The 22,246-nt window shown below is 38.5% G+C and overlaps 2 protein-coding genes and 2 long non-coding RNA genes across 11 annotated transcripts in view; 1 reads left to right on the plus strand and 3 right to left on the minus strand.

Moving 5' to 3' along the window:
• The window catches only part of LOC127839058 (uncharacterized), a 311,917-nt gene that overhangs the window by 126,182 nt on the left and 163,489 nt on the right, over positions 1-22,246 (plus strand). The window lies entirely within an intron of this gene.
• LOC127839063 (uncharacterized) lies at positions 6,857-11,429 on the minus strand. The gene is made up of 3 exons (XR_008030131.1): positions 11,195-11,429; positions 9,776-10,064; positions 6,857-7,776 (listed from the first exon to the last, which is right to left on the minus strand). It is a non-coding gene; the product is annotated as an uncharacterized LOC127839063 (long non-coding RNA).
• LOC127839052 (uncharacterized) overlaps positions 15,412-22,246 on the minus strand; it is a 63,913-nt gene continuing 57,078 nt past the window's right edge. For 6 of the 7 annotated variants that reach the window (XM_052367211.1, XM_052367212.1, XM_052367213.1 and 3 more), the window contains one exon: positions 15,412-17,003. In XM_052367211.1, coding sequence (XP_052223171.1) covers positions 16,485-17,003 — 519 coding nt within the window. In that variant the 3' untranslated portion in view covers positions 15,412-16,484. The remainder of the gene's footprint in view (positions 17,004-22,246) is intronic. The other variant, XM_052367218.1, reaches the window with a different exon arrangement.
• On the minus strand, positions 18,975-20,989 carry LOC127839061 (uncharacterized). Its single transcript, XR_008030129.1, has 3 exons — positions 20,813-20,989; positions 19,793-20,032; positions 18,975-19,433 (listed from the first exon to the last, which is right to left on the minus strand). It is a non-coding gene; the product is annotated as an uncharacterized LOC127839061 (long non-coding RNA).

The following is a 22,246-nucleotide window of genomic DNA, read 5'->3' on the forward strand; positions in this document are numbered from 1 at the left end:
ATGACTGTAAGTAGCATTAAATCAATTTGATATTATCATAACAGGTTTACGAACTCACAATGTGCAGACATTGGTGAGGGAGGAGAAGCTGTGCTGTCTCTTAGCGGTGGGAAGCCTCCAGTCACCGCTGCTGATGTCAGAGGTCTGCTTAACTTCAAGTACTGTCAGGATATCAACCGGGAGGCTGACCGTGAAACTGGCCAGCAGTTTGTAAGATTTATTCAGGCGACGAAGGGTGATGGGGCCACCGTCACAAGATTACCCTGAAGCCACATTATGTCCTTATGTGGATGATGGGATCATCAGAAATCCCGGCTGTGGGTTTCCACAAGCTAATTGACATAGAGTTTGGGTTGGAGGAAAGGGTTAACACATGTGCACTTTGTGTAACTCTCGAGCATCTGAAGCCGATGGTTGAGGACCCTGTGTTGTATTTCACTGAGTGTTTAAATAACTCATTGACATTTGGTGCTATGTGACATGTCTACATGTTATGGAGACTGTCAACTGTGTTGTATTTTTAGCTATCCTTAAAAGGAGAGTTCGAAACGGGGTCATGCTGGGTCAAAAACTTGGTCACAAGGGCAAAAAAAAGAAAACCTTGTTAACACTGTAGAAGTCACATTTGATGCCCAATGATTGTGTAACTTTGTCAAATTGTTTGTCTAATGATATGTTGGTTGAATTCAAAAATGGTCGCAGTCCCTTGAAAAATATGGCGGCCAGGGGGCGGGGCAGTATTCCTTATATGGCTAAAGAGAAACCTTGTGAACACTCTTGAAGTCATATTTTTTGCCTAATCATCATGAAACTTGGTCAAAAATTGGTTTCATTGATATATTGATTGAGATCGAAAATGGTCTAGATCAGTAAAAAAAAACATGGCTGCCATGGGGCGGGGCAGTTTTCTGTATATGTATACATTGAAAAAATGTGAACACTCTAGAAGTCTTTATTTGGTCCAATCTAGATGCAATTTGGTTAGAACATTTGTAACGACGATTGTGTTCGAAAATAGTCAGTAAAATAACATGGCCACTAGGGGGGGGGGGGGGGGGGGGGGGGGGGGGAATGGGGGTCCTTATATTTATATAGTAAAAAAAGTAGTGAACACTCTTGAAGACACATTTTTTGCCTAACCATCATGAAATTTTGTCTAAACATAGATTTAAAAAAAAAGTTGTTTCACATACGCGCAAGAATTACATTGATATCTGCAACATCAAGGTCACACTGTGAATTCAAAGGTCAATAATTGCCATAAATGATCTTGTCCAGGCAATTTAACTATGATTTAACAATCCTTGTGAGATTTTAAAATTATTCGGTACATTTGTTCACAATCGTTGGACCGTGTGTCATGCTCAAGAATAGCGTCGATATCTCCAAAGTCACAGTCACACTTGCAGTTCAAAAGTCACAAATGGCCATATATGAGTTTGTGCATGCCATAACTAAAAAGGTAGTGAACACTCTTGAAGACACATTTTTTGCCTAACCATCATGAAATTTTGTCTAAACATAGATTTAAAAAAAAAGTTGTTTCACATACGCGCAAGAATTACATTGATATCTGCAACATCAAGGTCACACTGTGAATTCAAAGGTCAATAATTGCCATAAATGATCTTGTCCAGGCAATTTAACTATGATTTAACAATCCTTGTGAGATTTTAAAATTATTCGGTACATTTGTTCACAATCGTTGGACCGTGTGTCATGCTCAAGAATAGCGTCGATATCTCCAAAGTCACAGTCACACTTGCAGTTCAAAAGTCACAAATGGCCATATATGAGTTTGTGCATGCCATAACTAAAAAAGTAGTGAACACTCTTGAAGACACATTTTTTGCCTAACCATCATGAAATTTTGTCTAAACATAGATTTAAAAAAAAAGTTGTTTCACATACGCGCAAGAATTACATTGATATCTGCAACATCAAGGTCACACTGTGAATTCAAAGGTCAATAATTGCCATAAATGATCTTGTCCAGGCAATTTAACTATGATTTAACATTCCTTGTGAGATTTTAAAATTATTCGGTACATTTGTTCACAATCGTTGGACCGTGTGTCATGCTCAAGAATAGCGTCGATATCTCCAAAGTCACAGTCACACTTGCAGTTCAAAAGTCACAAATGGCCATATATGAGTTTGTGCATGCCATAACTATGTCATTTATTGTGAAATTTTAAAATTACTCTGTACATAAATATTGTTCACAGTAAATGAACAGCGTGTCATGCCAAAGAAATCAAGAGTTCAAAGGTCAAAATGGCCATAAATGATAATAGATTAATAATTCTTAAAAATCGCCATAAATAAGCTTTTCTTGTCAAGTGAAGACAGCATGAAAAATGTCTGTGTCAATGCTGCATGTGGGGATATACGTCAAGTCTGTGACAAAGCTCTCTTTTTATAAATATTTTTTTGAAAACCTGGTTTTGTGACAATTTTGTCGATTGTTTTTTTTTGTATTTTTTTTTCTGGAGCTTTTGGGGTCCAATGTTTACATTTATCAATATAAACCATTTAATGAAAAACTTCAATACATGCCAAAATATGTGAACCGGCCCCAATTCTATTAATTTTGTTAGACAGAAATACAAATATATTTGTGTGTATATTTTTATTTGTTATGCAAATACTTTATATAAACGGGAGGAAATAATATGTACCCTTATTTTTTATTATTTTGTAATAATTACTTAGTTATGTTAACTGGAGCTTAAAAAATCTTCTGTTAAAGCTTGAGACTTCTCAGCCATCATTTATCAATATGTTTTAAAAGTTACTATTTTCCTCAAATGTTTAGTATTTGAAAGTGATGTAATAAATTGTATTGAACTTTTTTAATTGAATATGGTCATACATACATGCATTGCCCAAAAAATTGCAAGTTATTTTTAGAATTAAAAAAAAATAGATCATATGCCTTAACAAATGGTTTGGTTACTTATTTCAACACTAGGATTTTCGGGTCACCGGCTACAATAGTAGCTGGGACAAAAGTCACAAATATGGATCACTTCTCCATCATCTGTGTGTATCTTTCTGTCCATCAAACTGACCGAAGCATACATTGAGTATAAAGATATCAACTTCTTACAAACATATATCATATTGTTTGAAAGAACTATAGTATAAAGTGTGAAATGTTTAACGAACAGACGACATGTTTAAGAAGAGTTTCTTTTTACATTTATATATTTGATTATGTTTTCATTTCTGTGTTAAAAATTTCAGATTAATCGGCCGACTCGCTTGGAAATTAGGAAACTTAAAAGTTGCCTAAACTTGCAAAAAATGCCATTTTAGTGTGTCATTTGTTTTTTGGTAAATAAGAAGTGCTTGTAAAAAATATTATAGTATCATATTAAATTATGTTTGTATTTATACTGTAGCAAGACAGAAATTCAGAAAGTCATTTTCAATTTGCTAATTTAAGTTTTTTTTAGCTCACCTGAGCACAACGTGCTCATGTTGAGCTTTTGTGATCGCCTTTTGTCCTTCGTGCGTCATCCGTCGTCAACATTTTGCCTTGTGAACACTCTAGAGGCCACATTTATTGTCTGATCATCATTGAAATTGGTCAGAACATTTGTCCCATTGATACCTCGACTAAGTCTGAAACTGGGTCATGCTGGGTCAAAAATTAGATCACTAGGTAAAAAAAAAGAAAAACCTTGTGAACTCTGTAGAAGTCACATTTGATGCCCAATCTTCATGTAACTTTGTCAAAATGTTTGTTAAAATGATATGTTGGTTGAGTTTAAAAATGGTTCGGTCCATTGCAAAAACATGGCCGCCAGGGGGCGGGGCAGTATTCCTTATATGGCTATAGAGAAACCTTGTGAACACTCTAGAAGTCACAATTTTTCCCAATCATCATGAAACTTGGTCAAACATTGGTTTTATTGATATCTTGGATGAGTTCAAAAATGGTCCAGATCGGTGAAAAAACATGGCCGCCAGGGGGCCGGGCAGTTTTCCTTATATGTCTATAGTAAAACCTTGTTAACACTCAAGAGGCCACATTTATTGTCCAATCTTCATGAAATTTGGTCAGAAGATTGGCCTCAAAAAAATGATATCTTGGATGAGTTCGGTAATGGCTACGTTTGCTTGAAAAACATGGCTGCCAAGGGGCGGGGCATTTTTCCTAATATGGCTATATAGGGCTAAAGTAAAACCTTGTGAACACTCTAGAGGCCACATTTATTGTCCAATCTTCATGAAATTTGGTCAGAAGATTGGTCTAAATGATATCTTGTATGAGTTCGAAAATGGTTACGTTTGCTTGAAAAACATGGCTGCCAAGGGGCCCGCATTTTTCCTTATATGGCTAAAGTAAAATCTTGTTAACACTCTAGAGGCCACATTTATTGTCCGATCTTCATGAAACTTGGTCAGAAGAATCATCCCAATTATATCATGGAATTAAAAAATGATGCTGGTTGGTTGAAAAACATGGCCGCCAGGGGGCGGGGCATTTTTTCTTAAATCGCTAATAGTAAAACCTTGTTAACACTCTAGAGGCCACATTTATTTTCCTATCTTCATGAAACTTGGTCAGAAGATTTGTCCTAATGATATCTTGGATGAGTTTGAAAATGTTTCGGTTGCTTAAAAAACATAGCCACCAGGGGGCATGGCATTTTTCCTAATATGGCTATATATCATGCTTTGGTAAAACCTTGTTAACACTCTAGAGGCCACATTTATTGTCCGATCATCATGAAACTTGGTGAGATGATTGGTCCAATGATATCTTGGATGAGTTCGAAAATGGTTCCGGTTGGTAGAAAAATATGGCCGCCAAGGGGGCATGGCATTTTTCCTTATATGGCTAAAATAAAACCCTGTTAACACTCTAGAAGCAATATTTATTGTACGATCATCATGAAACTTTGTCAGAAGATTTGTCCCAATGATATTTTGAACAAGTTCGAAATTGGTTCCAGTTGCTTAAAAAACATGGCCACCAAGGGGGCGTGGCATTTTTCCATATATAGCTATAATAAAATCCTGTTAACACTCTAGAAGCAATATTTATTGTACGATCATCATGAAACTTTGTCAGAAGATTTGTCCCAATGATATTTTGAACAAGTTCGAAATTGGTTCCAGTTGCTTAAAAAACATGACCACCAGTGGGCGGGGCACTTTCCTGATATGGACTTATGAATCTTCATGAAACTTTGTCAGTATATTTGTTTAAATGATATTTCGGATGTGTATGAAAATCTTTCTGGTCTGTTGAAAAACGTGGCTGCCAGGGTGTTCACTAGTCAAGAAAGTTGGTAAGAACATTTTGTTCTAATGACATCTTGGGCTGCACAGAACAGGTCAGTTCCTTTTAATCTCAGGTGAGCGACTTTGGGCTCTTTTTTAAAATGTACTCAATTGAGTCTAAAAGAGAATTTTCATACCTTCATTACATATTGCATAAAATTAACAATAAAGGCGGCCTTCAAATATATGTAACCTATCTATTTCACTAGATGTTAAGCACCATTGTCTTACACAGTCACAGCTTGATGGTGTGTCTCTTCTAATTCTCACTGTTTGATGATATCAGATTTTTATGAAAAAGCTATCTTCACTTATGTTCAAGACCCTAGCACAGGTATTCATTTTTCAGTCAAACTTATATGCTGACAAGTAACAACTGTACATTGAATGTAATATGTGTCCCAACAGTCACGGTTTTTGTCCCAACAGTCACGGCTGTTTAAAGTGCCTCTTTGTCTGCTTTAACATCACCCTAAACATGAGTATGCATGTCATTGTGTTAATTGAAAGGCCATTGTGAGAATAAGACTGGTCTTTGACCTTTCAGACTGATTAATTCATCATACTAACTTTAGAAACTTTTTGTCGCAACAGTCACGGCTGATGTACTATACACAGATCACAAACTTTTAATGGGCCCAAAAATTATTACTTTGTGGTCCAAATAATTCCCAAACCTCTGTTATTTTAATTTTATTACATTTTAGTGTAAAATATGCATAAATACACACAAAATAATGGTCTTAATGCAATTGAACATGTCCCAACAGTCACATTTATGTATTTATTAATTATTAACAATATCTACAGTAAACTGTTAAATATTTCAACTGAAATTATTTTTCTTCCTGCTTTGGTTTTCATCATGCATAAAATAATGAAAAATATAGATCTACTAGGTACTTATGAGTAAAAAATACTGAATTATCAAATGGCAATAAATTAAGTAGGAAGTGCATCATAATATTACGTTTTTATACGAAGTCTTAGTTTTCGAAAACTAATGTGCAAGATTACTGTCCTTTCTTGCCATATAGAACAGTATATATGATGCTATAAAAGAGCAAGAATTCCATTACACTAATAACTGATACTTCATATGTAACTTCTCATTTTTGTCCCACCAGTCACAGTTTTAGTGATATAATTCAGGATATCAAATCTCAAAAACTATGCAAGATAAGATGGTCAAACTTTGAACATGATTTTAAAGCCATGGTATTCAATGACAAACATGTTTGTGTACATAATAGTCCTTGAATCTTCTTTAAATAAAACTGACCATGTTCGAGACTCTTTTTACGCTACCTTTTGACACTTATTTTATCAATTATTTTCACAAAAGGATGTTTATTATGCATACATGTACCTATATCCCAACAAACTCATAAAATGGACTGATAATTATATCCAGTTCTTTTTTATTCCTATATTTTGTTATATATTTTTTTTTACATTTTTTTTACATTTTTAACAAATTTTCTGTCAGCCATGGTTATTTTTTTCCTACTGAATGAAAAGATTTCCTTGAAACATAAACTATTTAAAAATTCGAGAAATAGAAACATCTATATAATTTCCACTTGTAAGAACTTTAATTTTGTACAAAATGTCAAGCTTATTAAGTTATTTTGCTTTAGGCCACGATAGCTGAAACACGACATGAGTATATAAACATCTTTATCTGACATGCATGTACACAGTTTCACGTTTATCATATGTTGGTAACAACACAGAATTGCAGAACTCCACACATGCCAATAAACAATCCACACCCTGGATATCACTTTCAATGTTCACAGTTTGTTCTAGTCTTGTGAAGTCCTGCTCGTTGACCGTTCAGAGGACAGTCTACTTTTGACACATTGATGATCATGTCTTCTCGGGGAGCTACCTCGACCTTATCGTCAATGCCATTTTCGTCATGGTCTTGGATGGCCTCTCTGGAGCACGGAACACCATGTCATCGACGCCCCTATGACCCTGTCCAGCTTGGCGCATCATGCCCTCAATTAGAGCTGTGTGGGGTTTCTACCTCTTTCCCCACTCAACCTGTGCAAGTTCCAGCCCTCACGAAATATGTCTTATGCTCGCTGGACAAGAGGCACAAACACATGATGAAGGCACCATATGTGCACTGGATTTGCCAAATCCAACTGTCCAGACTCCTAAAGATACGTAAACAAGCTGTGAAACAGGCTTGTTGCACTGGCAAACAGGTCACGCCACATACATTCAATCCGCTGATTGTGAACGCTCCTTCCTGTGATGAAAGAACCCCGACGAGGTCCACGATGCGCTATCATAAACACCCCAACCAAGGTATTCTCCAGTCCATGATCGCTCCTGAAACCATAGCGCTGGGTGCCTGTCATGAAGGCTTTTGTCATCGTGGTAGCCTTGTTGTTGGTCGCAGCTTGGAGGAAAACACACATCCCCGAGAAGCCATCGATGCCTCCGTGTATGACAAAACCCCATCTGAAAAAAAGGTATAACAAGGGCTGTTTGTAAAACATGCATGCCCCCCATATGGGCTCTCCGTTGTAGTGACAGCCATTGTGTGAATATGTTTTTTGTCACTGTGACCTTGACCTTTGACCTGAAAATCAATAGGTGTCATCTGCCAGTCATGATCAATGTACCTATGAAGTTTCATGATCCTAGCCATAAGCGTTCTTGAGTTATCATCCGGAAACCATTTTACTATTTCGGGTCACCGTGACCTTGACCTTTGACCTAGTGATCTCAAAATCAATAGGGGTCATCTGTAAGTCATGATTAATGTACCTATGAAGTTTCATGATCGTAGCCATTAGCGTTCTTGAGTAAACATCCGGAAACCATTTTACTATTTCAGGTCACCGTGACCTTGACCTTTGATATAGTGACCTGAAAATCAATAGGGGTCAACTGTGAGTCATGATCAATCTACCTATCAAGTTTCATGATCCTAGGCCTAAGCGTTCTTGAGTTATCATCCGGAAACCTTTTTACTATTTCGGGTCACCGTGACCTTTGACTTTTGACCTGAAAATCAATAGGGGTCATCTGTGAGTCATGATCAATGTACCTATGAAGTTTCATGATCCCTAGGCATAAGCGTTCTTTAGTTATCATCAGGAAACCATTTTACTATTTCGGGTCACTGTGACCTTTGACCTAGTGACCTGAAATTCAATAGGGGTCATCTGCCAGCCATTATCAATCTACCTACCAAGTTTCATGATCCTAGGCATAAGCGTTCTTGAGTTATCATCCGGAAACCATTTTACTAGTTCAAGTCACTGAGACCTTGACCTTGTGACCTGAAAATCAATAGGGGTCATCTGCGAGTCATGATCAATCTACCTATCAAGTTTCATGATCCTAGGCCTAAGCGTTCTTGAGTTATCATCCGGAAACCATTTTACTATTTCGGGTCACCATGACCTTGACCTTTGACCTAGTGACCTCAAAATCAATAGGGGTCATCTGCGAGTCATGATCAATGTACCTAGGCCCAAGCGTTCTTGAGTTATCATCCGGAAACCACCTGGTGGACGGACCGACCGACAGAGCGACAGACCGACCGACATGTGCAAAGCAATATACCCCCTTTTCTTCGAAGGGGGGAATAAAATTGTACATACTTGTATAGATATTTCAATGCACATGTACTAAAACAGCAAAGTATTTTGCTTAATTTGGTGTGAGTATATATGGCCTCAAGAAGAGGGGGGTAACCAGTCAAAACAAATTATTTTGGGCCCAAATTAATCACAAAATACAAATCTGCCCAATAAGCCTTCTTATCTTACTGTCACCCCAATTTAAATTTTTAATCTTATAAAATTTTGGGGAGAAATTTTAGAAAACTGATACACAGTTTCCACAACATTCTAAAAATAAATGAAATTAGAAATTGGAAGTTTGAGCAATGTCATGCATATTATGGGCAAATAAAGCAATATTTAAATGCCCCCCCCCCCCCAAATCTACAAACAACACCAAAATTGCACAAAATATGTTTTAGATAACATTTAAAATGCACTCTGGCATAATGTACAAAGTTAAATACTGCAGTACAAAATAGAAAAGCTTAAACAAGACTGTATTTGTAAAATGCTATGCCATAGGAATGAGTGTTTTGGCATAGAATTGTGAGGGTTTACAAGCTTTTCAATCCTTGGACCTTGTGAACAAGTGTTTGGTCCAACATGACCCAAATTCAAACTTACCAATGAATAAAAATAAAAATTGTAACAACCAATTGTGATGAAGATTGAAGCAAAATTGTGGTCTCTTAAGTGTTTAAAATGTTTTTCCATTATTTGACCAACTGACATAGTTATTGACCACACATGACTCAGATTTGAACTTGGCAATATCATTAAGATAAATATTTTGACAAAAGATGAAGATTAAAGCAAAAAAGCGGCAACTGTAATCTTTACAAGGTTTTTCTATCATTGACCTAGCAGACAAAGTAATTTTGTACCTCATCAATTTGTGGTTTCCATCTATGTGCCGCAATGAGTTTGGACCAGCAACATTGTACACCCTTCGTCGAATCGAGTGACACCATCACATGGCTACGGCTGCTTCGTCGACCCGGATCAGACTGTCAGCAACACGTTGTCTTTGAACCCGATGTCCTAGACTCTGAAGTTGTCCCTGAACCATTCGTTGCCCAAGTGTCTGATTGCCATTTGTTATCTCTCGGACCAGATTGTCAAGTTCCTCATTGGAGATGCTCAAGTACCTTCCCCTGATGCTTATACCATGTCCTGAAAATATATAATAGAGAATATTTGTTTATTTTGAGGGGATATGAAAAATATATATCTCACTGAGAAGGAAGAAAATATGTTTTTTCAGGTATGTTTGTGCCTTTGCAGCAATCAAGATGTGGTGTGGCTCCCATTGCAGTGCAATCTGACTGTAGTACTCGATCTTCCCTTCGTCCAGATCTGGAGTTGAGATTGTTTCTATTTTAAACATTGTTTCTATTTTAAACAATCAGATTTACCAAATCGATATAATCATTTAAATACATGTAACATGTTTCATCTTCACTTCGGTGAGATAAGCACTTAAGTCTGAAAATTAAAAGTTTTTACCACTTTAAAAAATACTGGTAGATTCAAATTATTTACACAGGATTCATTAACACAGGCACTGATTGGCAGAGATGGACTAGTTCAGCGCGTCATCAGATCCTCACAGCGTAGAGGTTTTGAGGATATGATTTTAATCACATTGACTGCCAGGGCCCTCTCTTGCCGCCAGGGGATGCCACCCACATCCCTCATAAGGGGGAATTTCACATCGTTTGGGCGAAAAGGGGAATTTTAGAAGATCTTTTCAGCAACCATTCAACACTTAAATGGCTTTTTTATAATGTGATTTACATAAATATACATTTAAACAAAGGTTAGCAGCATGATACCAGCTGGCAACATAGATATAAAAGTAAAAAAAAAAAAAAAAACATTTTTAGCTGAAAAAGTATGTTTTTCATGGGGGAAGCCGCCGATATTGGGTTGTAAAAAGTGCAAAACGAGGGGAATGACAACATGGTCACTGTCAAGGATAGGCCCGTTAACACGACATAGAAATGTCCTGTGGATTAAAAGCACTTTTGGGAATGTCTGTTGTTCAATATGAATTTTAGGTTGATTTTAATTTGTAAAAGAAGTACTAAATGACTCATTTTACAAAAAATGAAATCACTACTGCATCTACAAATTGCCACTTAAGGTAACAAACCAATACCCATTTTAAATTCAATAATAATGTGTTAAAAGGGCATACCTGTGCCTATTTCAGTTAAAAAAATAAATAAACATTTTACAGTGGCTTTGTTTTTTGGGACACCCTGTATACACACTGTTATTTAATTGACTGGATAACATACCTGAGGCAGCGCTTAATAACCGAATCAGACACATGAAGCAGACTAGCAATAGCTCGTTGTTTGAAGCCCGCTTCAACTAGATACTCCAGCTGCTCTCGACTAATGACGTAAAGTGGTCTGCCTCGGGTTGTAGTCTGTTTTTCGACGAAGAAACCAACGAGAGGCTGCAGCATTCTGAAAAGATTAAATCAACAAAAGTTATAACACAAATAAAATTATAGTAATAATAAGAGCACCACCTCCGAATATTTTAATACGTTTCTCGTTAATGTCCAGAGGTGGGTAATCATTATTGGCTTATCAAGTCTGGACAAGTGTTTTATAGGCAATAATATCACCTGTAAATAATACCCGAAAGGGGAGTTAGAAAGTATGTATAGATAGATAGGCTTTATATAGGTATATGGCAGTGTGCCTGTCCTGTGTTCAGTCAATGGCCTTGAATGTGTCTCATTGTTATTTGCCAGTGCCAGTGGGTCACCAGGTTAGGGCGGGGAGGTGAACTTTCTTAACTGAACAGTTTATACTCCAAGTCGGCCAATATAAACAAATGGTCCGCAAGTAATGGGATCGAAAATTATTTAAATGGTCAGGGAAAATACTAACCTCTTTCGATCTTCAATTGTTGACATCAACGAGTCGAGAATCTCACACAACTATTCAAAATTGGGAAAACGGGTACACATACGTCGTGCATTCCGGCTTAACGCTGTCAAAGTGTTAATACTAGATTCACATAAATTTGCATCTGTATCTTGCGTCATTAAACTTCTACATAAAGAGTGAACACTGCGAGTTGCTTCTTCTCAAAAACCTTCGACGTCCGCCATATTTTTAGAAAACCGGAAATGGACTAGACCGGTCTCAGCAGTTACTAGATAATATTCATTGCATAAAACGAGTTTAGAATAAATACCGTCAAGTAGATACTTATTTTTAATTCTTTTCTGTTTCAAATTTAATGTTTTTTTTCCCCTCAATTTCAAGAGATTTTGAACATTTATTATGAATAAATCTGAAGGAAAAGCTATTCAAGAGAAGAGTGTTTTGATTGGCTGCTCAGACAAATTGAACGTCGACGTACAAAATTGTACGATGACATACAATTTGTACGTCAACGTACAATTTGTACGTCAACGTACAATTTGTACATCGACGTACAAATCTATACGTTGAAGTGTATTTCATATTTGTACGTCGACGTACATACATACATACATATTGTACGTCGACGTACATTTCTCTTTTCACCTAGTAGGTCTTGTTGACTTTCAACCCAAATGGTACGCCATAATTTTGCCCAACTAACAAAGCATCCTAGTCTAGCCCTGATTGCTTCAATGCTTCAATATTATTAAGTCTGACAGGATAAGCTTTAGCTCTTTTTTTTCAAATTTATTCTTACATTAAATTGCAAAGTTTTACATGCTTCAATGAAAATTTTATGGGAAATAAACAAAATATAAACATTTGATGTAAATTCATGAACTCACAAACTTTAATATGACTCCATTACATAAGCTACTTAAGCAAGTTGGGTTCAAATTGATTTAAGAATTTTTGAGAACAAGAGGACTAGGTGTTTATTATCTTACCATGTTTCTATAACATCTATAGATTCTACAATAACTAACTTACTACAAGAAAGAAAAACAATAAATAATTTTGTTCTGTAATCACATTATTATAAGCTTCTATGTAAATCATAAAGAAATATGTCTACAATATGGCTATTATCAAACAAATTGAAACTCATTGACAATGTATTTTGGCAAATGTGAAAGATAGCATTGATAAAGGAATGTTATTATTTGAAGCACCAAATTATGAGCAAGTTTTATGATCATTAATTTTTGATTACCATGAGATTTAATAAAATAGTAATATATGAACAATATGTGACACTTGGGAATATGACTGCATCTGTGTATATATTTATAATATAAATAATATATTATATCATAATGTATATTTTTATAATTTATAGAATAATCACGATATCCATACTCTATAATTATTCAAGCCAAAAAAATACCCAAAATCAGAAATACAATTTTTTGTAAAATAAAGTAGACCCATAAAAAAATCAGTGTTCCCAAATTTCTATGCTAGATGAGGTCTGGTTACATAGATTTAACGAGATACAAAATGCTTGTTTATATGTTCCAATTATCATACAACAAGAGCACCGCCTTGCGGGTACAGACTGCTCATCTATTTTCTTTTTAAAGGTGAAGGGACTCTCATTTTCAATCACAAAGGAGGGAGGGGTGGAGTGAAGAGAGGTGTATAGTGTGGGGGTGTGGACATTTATTACATTATCTTCCAAAAACCTTCCATTAACCGTTTAAAAAAAAAAAATTCGGGGGGGGGGGGGGTATAGTGTGAGGGTGTGGTGGTAATTTGTGAGATGATCTTAAAAAAAAAAAATTTAGGGGGGGGGATTCGGGTGGGGGGAGGGGGGGGGGGGGGTGGGGGGGGGATTCTTGGGTGCGATGGTTGGATGGTATTTCAAACATAAAATAATAAAAATTAATATTTGTGTTTTTTAACCGTTTCAAAAAAAATAATTTGGGGGAGTAGTGTGAGGGTGTGGTGGTCATTTGTGAGATGATCTTTAAAAAAAAAAAAAAAAAAAAAAAATAGGGGGGGGGGAGGGGGGAGGGGGAGGGCACGGGGGATGGTTTGGGTGGAGTCTATTGTGGTATGTCAGGTAAGAGTAGTTATGTCAAAGTATCAATCAAATCTAATCATAAATAAAGAAGTTATGGCAATTTTAGCAAAATTTAATAATTTAACCTTGAGAGTCAAGGTCATTCAAAGGTCAAGGTAAAATTCAACTTGCCAGGTACAGTAACCTCATGATAGCATGAAAGTATTTGAAGTTTGAAAGCAATAGCCTTAATACTTAAGAAGTAAAGTGGATCGAAACACAAAATTTAACCATATATTCAAAGTTACTAAGTCAAAAAAGGGCCATAATTCTGTAAAAATGACAACCAGAGTTATGCAACTTGTCCCTTTACTGTACCCTTATTGTAGTTTGCGAGTGTTCCAAGTATGAAAGCAATATCTATGATACTTTAGGGGTAAAGTGGACCAAAACACAAAACTTAACCAAATTTTCAATTTTCTAAGTATAAAGGGCCCATAATTCCGTCCAAATGCCAGTCAGAGTTACATAACTTTGCCTGCACGGTCCCCTTATGATAGTTAATAAGTGTTGCAAGTATGAAAGCAATAGCTTTGATACTGTAGGAATAAAGTGGACCTAAACACAAAACTTAACCAAAATTTCAATTTTCTAAGTATAAAAAGGGCACATAATTCTGTCAAAATGCCAGTCAGAGTTACATTACTTTGCCTGCACAGTCCCCTTATGATAGTTAGTAAGTGTTGCAAGTATGAAAGCAATAGCTTTGATACTTAAGGAATAAAATGGACCTAAACACAAAACTTAACCAAAATTTTCAATTTTCTAAGTATAAAAAGGGCACATAATTCTGTCAAAATGCACGCCAGAGTTATCTAACTTTGCCTGCCCAGTCCCCTCATGATAGTAAGTAAGTGTACCAAGTTTGAATGCAATAGCATTGATACTTTCTGAGAAAAGTGGACCTAAACGCAAAACTTAACCAAAATTTTCAATTTTATAAGAATAAAAAGGGCACATAATTCTGTCAAAATGAACGCCAGAGTTATCTAACTTTGCCTGCCCAGTCCCCTCATGATAGTAAGTAAGTGTACCAAGTTTGAATGCAATAGCATTGATACTTTCTGAGAAAAGTGGACCTAAACGCAAAACTTAACCGGACGCCGACGCCAAGGTGATGACAATAGCTCATAATTTTTTTTCAAAAAATAGATGAGCTAAAAAATAAAAACAAAAATTTTGTATAGTGTTAAAGGACCATATTTAGCGTTGAAATTTTGGCTACATGTATCGCTATAAGGAACATTGATTTTTATGGGTTAACTTTATATTGAGAAATATGTTACGTAATATGAGTCTATTTTGCGTATTTATTTGGCTTTAAATTTCAATAAAACACATGGCTATTCTTTTTTGTTTCATCAATTTAATTTAAATCACAAGTTGAAAAGAATTAATAGACTTATAAACCAAAATCTAAAGCATGAGAACAAATACATTAGCATATAACCTAGAAAAGAATGAAAGCATACTGGTAAATATAATACTTTTCTGTCATAATTAATATAAACTGGAAGGCAGTAAATTAAGATACAAAGCAAAAGTAAGGTTTCATGATTGATAAGTCATATTTGATTACTTCATCATGGATTAAATCATTTACAAGGCAATTTTAACATTATTTATTTCACGTTGAGAACAAAATCACTGGCCAATACACCTAATTCCAGTCCAAAGGACTGGATATACCCTATATGAACATCACAGTCACCTATGTAAAATTTAATATACATATACACATTAAAATTCAATTCTAATATAAATTGAAGCGCCGTTTACAAATACAAATACTTTGGATAACCCAAACACAAATAGTAAGGCGCAATACACAAATAGTAAGGCGCAATACACAAATAGTAAGGTGCAATACACAAATAGTAAGGCGCAATTCACAAAAAGTAAGGCTCAATACACAAAAAGCTGTTAATTGGATAGGATTTAATCAAGGCAACTTAATGGCTTGTATAAAAATTCAGGTAAAAATACACTGGTGCAACTTGATGGGAAAGTGAAGGCACAAACAACACAAAATATCAGTGTGTTTTTTTCATCACTTTTTTGGGCCTGGGGCTGGGGTCCCTGAGTGTTGTTATTTTCTTGCTCGATAATACTTTGAAATTTGAGAATTTAAATGTTTTCTATTTACTTAGGTTCAACAAAAAGAACTGGATAGGAGATGAACTAAATTTATTATTATTTATGAATTTTTTATTATATTATATTATATATTATAAATATTTGTTTGTTTCGGGAACTTTCAATTTTGAATTTGTATATCCCATTTGGGAAAAAAATATACTTTTTCCATTGCGAATGGGGACGTACAACAGCCCCAAATTTGAACTAAAAAAACACAACTGTAAACGATAAAGTGAACAAAAATATGTGAATAATATAATGAGCCTCATTCTTAGATTAGTGGGCTAAATGTATGTGCACAGGCTAATGTATGTACACAGGCTAATGTATGTGCACAGGCTAATCAGGGACGACACTTTCCGCCTACACTGGCTTATCTGGGACCACACATGCATTAAGCACCATTTTCCCAGAGCATGACTCGAATTAAAAAATACATCAAGGTGCCATGAAAGTTCTTGACCTGCTTAACCCAAGACAGCAAAGTATCTCCTCTTTAGAGGCTTTCTGTGCAGAAAAAATACCATATTGACTGAACTTCGCTACAACATCATGCCCAGCTGGTTTGGCTCCAGAAACAAACACAGTGTCCCCATTATCAACTTTACGATTATTATCCCCAATATCATCACTGCTGTCTTTTTCCGGGCTCCCGCTTTTCAATTTCCCGGTGTTCCAATCAATCCCACGAGCCCTGACCTGCGCCTCTTGCACCCAATCATATTGATTTCCGCCTTTTACACGAGCCTGCTCCAACAAATGCCGAATGCGCCTCTGTTCGTAGAGCTGGTCGGTTTCGTTCCTCCAAATAAACGTCTGCTCATTGCCGTCGCCAATGAATTTCAACTTCTGTGTCCTGACCTTTGACTTTTCGGGTTTCTTGCTCACTGCTCGTAGAACTTCCAGCTTCTGCGCCCACGTGAGCCCCGCAAGGTCTGGGTCACTATGCAGATGCTTCTGGAAAACAGCACAAGATTTTATGAACGCCTGAGTGAATAAAAATAAGTGAATTGTTTCCCTTGGAGGCCAAACAAAATTAACTCCCCTGATCAGATATGCAATTAGCATCATCAAACAGAAAAAGGACTTATTTTTTTAGTTCATGCCGGTGAATGATTTTTCACATTATGAAGCGTATTCCAACACATTAACATGTCTTTATTAATGTTCCGAAAACTGTAATTCTCTATTTATATTGATAATAGCTATCACAATTACAGGTCACAGGCATGAAGGCAATACTGCACGTCAAATGTTAATTAGATATTTGTATGAGTGTCTTATGTGTTAGATAAGGTTAGACTAATACATGAAGTTAGAAGAGCTAAAGAGCTGCAACTAGTACAAATCTTGCAGGGGGTACAGTTAGATATAACAGTTTTGTGGTCTTTGATAAGTTTTTGTGACAGGCATTTTTCCTTCAGTTGAAATGAGACTTCATTACTTCAAGTTTTTTATTATTATGCCTCTTATTTTATCAAATAATTTTTTTTATTGTCAATTAAGTGTTGAAGTGGCAGTGGACACAAGAGTGTGAAGATGCTAAGAAGACTGTGACAGAAATGATAACCTCTGACATGGTACTCATTAACTATAATCCAAGTTTATCGCTATTATTAGCTTGTGATGCTAGTTAATGAGAAACACAACATTGGAAGGTTACAATGCACTAAGTTAATAGAATACATAACAGGTGTATTATCTGACACACTTTTTTACCACCCCAAATATTCTTTCACAATTTTATTGATTAACACATTATTAGTATCATTCTTAAAAGTATTTTAAGACATCAATACCAGGCAAAATTTATTTGAGAAGACATTACCAAAATAAAGACTATTTAAGGAGCCAAATATACCTGAAAAATATTATTTGAAAAATCAATACTATATTCATGTTAGTTGAGAAATCAGAACCAAACAAATACAACTTTCCACATTAATTGGATTTTTGCTAAGGAGAGACTTCATTTAAACAAAAAATATCATAAAAGTGGAAAGTGTCGTCCCTTATTAGCCTGTGTGGATTGCACAGGCTAATGTGGGACGACACTTTACGAACATGCATTAAGCCCCGTTTTCTCAGAACACGACTCATATACATTTAGTCCTGGATCACCTATTAGGCAGAGTAGGAAACTGTCTATGGGCCCCGCGACTTGTAGGAGCTCCATGAAACTGTGACCTAATACTAGGAAACTGCCTATGGGCCCTGTGACTTGTAGGAGCTCCATGAAACCGTTACCTAATACTAGGAAACTGCCTATGGGCCCTGTGACTTGTAGGAGCTCTATGAAACCGTGACCTAATACTAGGAAACTGCCTATGGGCCCCCTGACTTGTAGGAGCTCCATGAAACTGTGACCTTATACTAGGAAACTGCCTATGGGCCCCGTGACTTGTAGGAGCTCCATGAAACCGTGACCTAATACTAGGAAACTGCATATGGGCCCCGCGACTTGTAGGAGCTCCATGAAACTGTGACCTAATACTAGGAAACTGCCTATGGGCCCCGCGACTTGTAGGAGCTCCATAAAACTGTGACCTAATACTAGGAAACTGCCTATGGGCCCCGCGACTTGTAGGAGCTCCATGAAACTGTGACCTAATACTAGGAAACTGCCTAAGGGCCCCGCGACTTGTAGGAGCTCCATGAAACTGTGACCTAATACTAGGAAACTGCCTATGGGCCCTGTGACTTGTAGGAGCTCCATGAAACTGTGACCTAATACTAGGAAACTGCCTATGGGCCCAGCGACTTGTAGGAGCTCCATGAAACTGTGACCTAATACTAGGAAACTGCCTATGGGCCCCGCGACTTGTAGGAGCTCCATGAAACCGTGACCTAATACTAGGAAACTGCCTATGGGCCCCGTGACTTGTAGGAGCTCCATGAAACTGTGACCTTATACTAGGAAACTGCCTATGGGCCCCGCGACTTGTAGGAGCTCCATGAAACCGTGACCTAATACTAGGAAACTGCCTATGGGCCCCGCGACTTGTAAGAGCTCCATGAAACCGTTACCTTATACTAAGAAACTGCCTATGGGCCCTGTGACTTGTAGGAGCTCCATGAAACCGTTACCTAATACTAGGAAACTGCCTATGGGCCCCATGACTTGTAGGAGCTCCATGAAACCGTGACCTTATACTAGGAAACTGCCTATGAGCCCCGCAACTTGTAGGAGCTCCATGAAACTGTGACCTTATACTAGGAAACTGCCTATGGGCCCCGTGACTTGTAGGAGCTCCATGAAACTGTGACCTTATACTAGGAAACTGCCTATGGGCCCCGTGACTTGTAGGAGCTCCATGAAACTGTGACCTTATACTAGGAAACTGCCTATGGGCCCCGCGACTTGTAGGAGCTCCATGAAACCGTGACCTAATCGAGGAAACTGCCTATGGGCCCCGCGACTTGTAAGAGCTCCATGAAACCGTGACCTAATACTAGGAAACTGCCTATGGGCCCCGCTACTTGTAGGAGCTCCATAAAACCGTTACCTAATACTAGGAAACTGCCTATGGGCCCCATGACTTGTAGGAGCTCCATGAAACCGTGACCTAATACTAGGAAACTGCCTCTGGGCCCCGGGACTTGTAAGAGCTCCATGAAACCGTTACCTAATACTAGGAAACTGCCTATGGGCCCCGTGACTTGTAGGAGCTCCATGAAACTGTGACCTAATACTAGGAAACTGCCTATGGGCCCCGCGACTTGTAGGAGCTCCATGAAACCGTGACCTAATACTAGGAAACTGCCTATGGGCCCCGCGACTTGTAAGAGCTCCATGAAACCGTTACCTAATACTAGGAAACTGCCTATGGGCCCCGCAACTTGTAGGAGCTCCATTAAACCATGACCTAATACTAGGAAACTGCCTATGGGCCCCGCAACTTGTAGGAGCTCCATGAAACTGTGACCTTATACTAGGAAACTGCCTATGGGCCCCGCAACTTGTAGGAGCTCCATGAAACTGTGACCTAATACTAGGAAACTGCCTATGGGCCCCGCGACTTGTAGGAGCTCCATGAAACCGTGACCTAATACTAGGAAACTGCCTATGGGCCCCATGACTTGTAGGAGCTCCATGAAACCGTGACCTAATACTAGGAAACTGCCTATGGGCCCCGTGACTTGCAGGAGCTCCATGAAACCGTGACCTTATACTAGGAAACTGCCTATGGGCCCCGCGACTTGTAGGAGCTCCATGAAACTGTGACCTAATACTAGGAAACTGCCTATGGGCCCCGCGACTTGTAGGAGCTCCATGATACCGTGACCCAATACTAGGAAACTGCCTATGGGCCCCGTGACTTGTAGGAGCTCCATGAAACTGTGACCTAATACTAGGAAACTGCCTATGGGCCCCGCGACTTGTAGGAGCTCCATGAAACTGTGACCTTATACTAGGAAACTGCCTATGGGCCCCGCAACTTGTAGAAGCTCCATGAAACTGTGAACTAATACTAGGAAACTGCCTATGGGCCTTGCGACTTGTAGGAGCTCCATGAAACCGTGACGTAATACTAGGAAACTGCCTATGGGCCCCGCGACTTGTAGGAGCTCCATGAAACTGTGACCTAATACTAGGAAACTGCCTATGGGCCCCGTGACTTGTAGGAGCTCCATGAAACTGTGACCTAATACTAGGAAACTGCCTATGGGCCCTGAGACTTGTAGGAGCTCCATGAAACCGTGACCTAATACTAGGAAACTGCCTATGGGCCCCATGACTTGTAGGAGCTCCATGAAACTGTGACCTTATACTAGGAAACTGCCTATGGGCCCCGCGACTTGTAGGAGCTCCATGAAACCGTGACCTAATACTAGGAAACTGCCTATGGGCCCCGCGACTTGTAGGAGCTCCATGAAACCGTGACCTAATACTAGGAAACTGCCTATGGGCCCCGTGACTTGCAGGAGCTCCATGAAACCGTGACCTAATACTAGGAAACTGCCTATGGGCCCCGCGACTTGTAAGAGCTCCATGAAACCATGACCTAATACTAGGAAACTGTCTATGGGCCCCGCGACTTGTAGGAGCTCCATGAAACTGTGACCTTATACTAGGAAACTGCCTATGGGCCCCGCGACTTGTAGGAGCTCCATGAAACCGTGACCTAATACTAGGAAACTGCCTATGGGCCTTGCAACTTGTAGGAGCTCCATGAAACCGTGACCTAATACTAGGAAACTGCCTATGGGCCCCCTGACTTGTAGGAGCTCCATGAAACTGTGACCTTATACTAGGAAACTGCCTATGGGCCCCGCGACTTGTAGGAGCTCCATGAAACTGTGACCTAATACTAGGAAACTGCCTATGGGCCCCGCGACTTGTAGGAGCTCCATGAAACCGTGACCCAATACTAGGAAACTGCCTATGGGCCCCGTGACTTGTAGGAGCTCCATGAAACTGTGACCTAATACTAGGAAACTGCCTATGGGCCCCGCGACTTGTAGGAGCTCCATGAAACTGTGACCTTATACTAGGAAACTGCCTATGGGCCCCGCAACTTGTAGGAGCTCCATGAAACTGTGACCCAATACTAGGAAACTGCCTATGGGCCCCGCGACTTGTAGGAGCTCCATGAAACCGTGACCTAATACTAGGAAACTGCCTATGGGCCCCATGACTTGTAGGAGCTCCATGAAACCGTGACCTAATACTAGGAAACTGCCTATGGGCCCCGTGACTTGTAGGAGCTCCATGAAACCGTTACCTAATACTAGGAAACTGCCTATGGGCCCCGTGACTTGTAGGAGCTCCATGAAACTGTGACCTAATACTAGGAAACTGCCTATGGGCCCTGAGACTTGTAGGAGCTCCATGAAACTGTGACCTTATACTAGGAAACTGCCTATGGGCCCCGAGACTTGTAGGAGCTCCATGAAACCGTGACCTAATACTAGGAAACTGCCTATGGGCCCCATGACTTGTAGGAGCTCCATGAAACTGTGACCTTATACTAGGAAACTGCCTATGGGCCCCGCAACTTGTAGGAGCTCCATGAAACCGTGACCTAATACTAGGAAACTGCCTATGGGCCCTGGGACTTGTAGGAGCTCCATGAAACTGTGACCTTATACTAGGAAACTGCCTATGGGCCCCGCGACTTGTAGGAGCTCCATGAAACTGTGACCTAATACTAGGAAACTGCCTATGGGCCCCGAGACTTGTAGGAGCTCCATGAAAC

The sequence above is a fragment of the Dreissena polymorpha genome, chromosome 7 (assembly GCF_020536995.1).
Source record: "Dreissena polymorpha isolate Duluth1 chromosome 7, UMN_Dpol_1.0, whole genome shotgun sequence".
Taxonomy (NCBI): Eukaryota; Metazoa; Mollusca; class Bivalvia; order Myida; family Dreissenidae; genus Dreissena; species Dreissena polymorpha.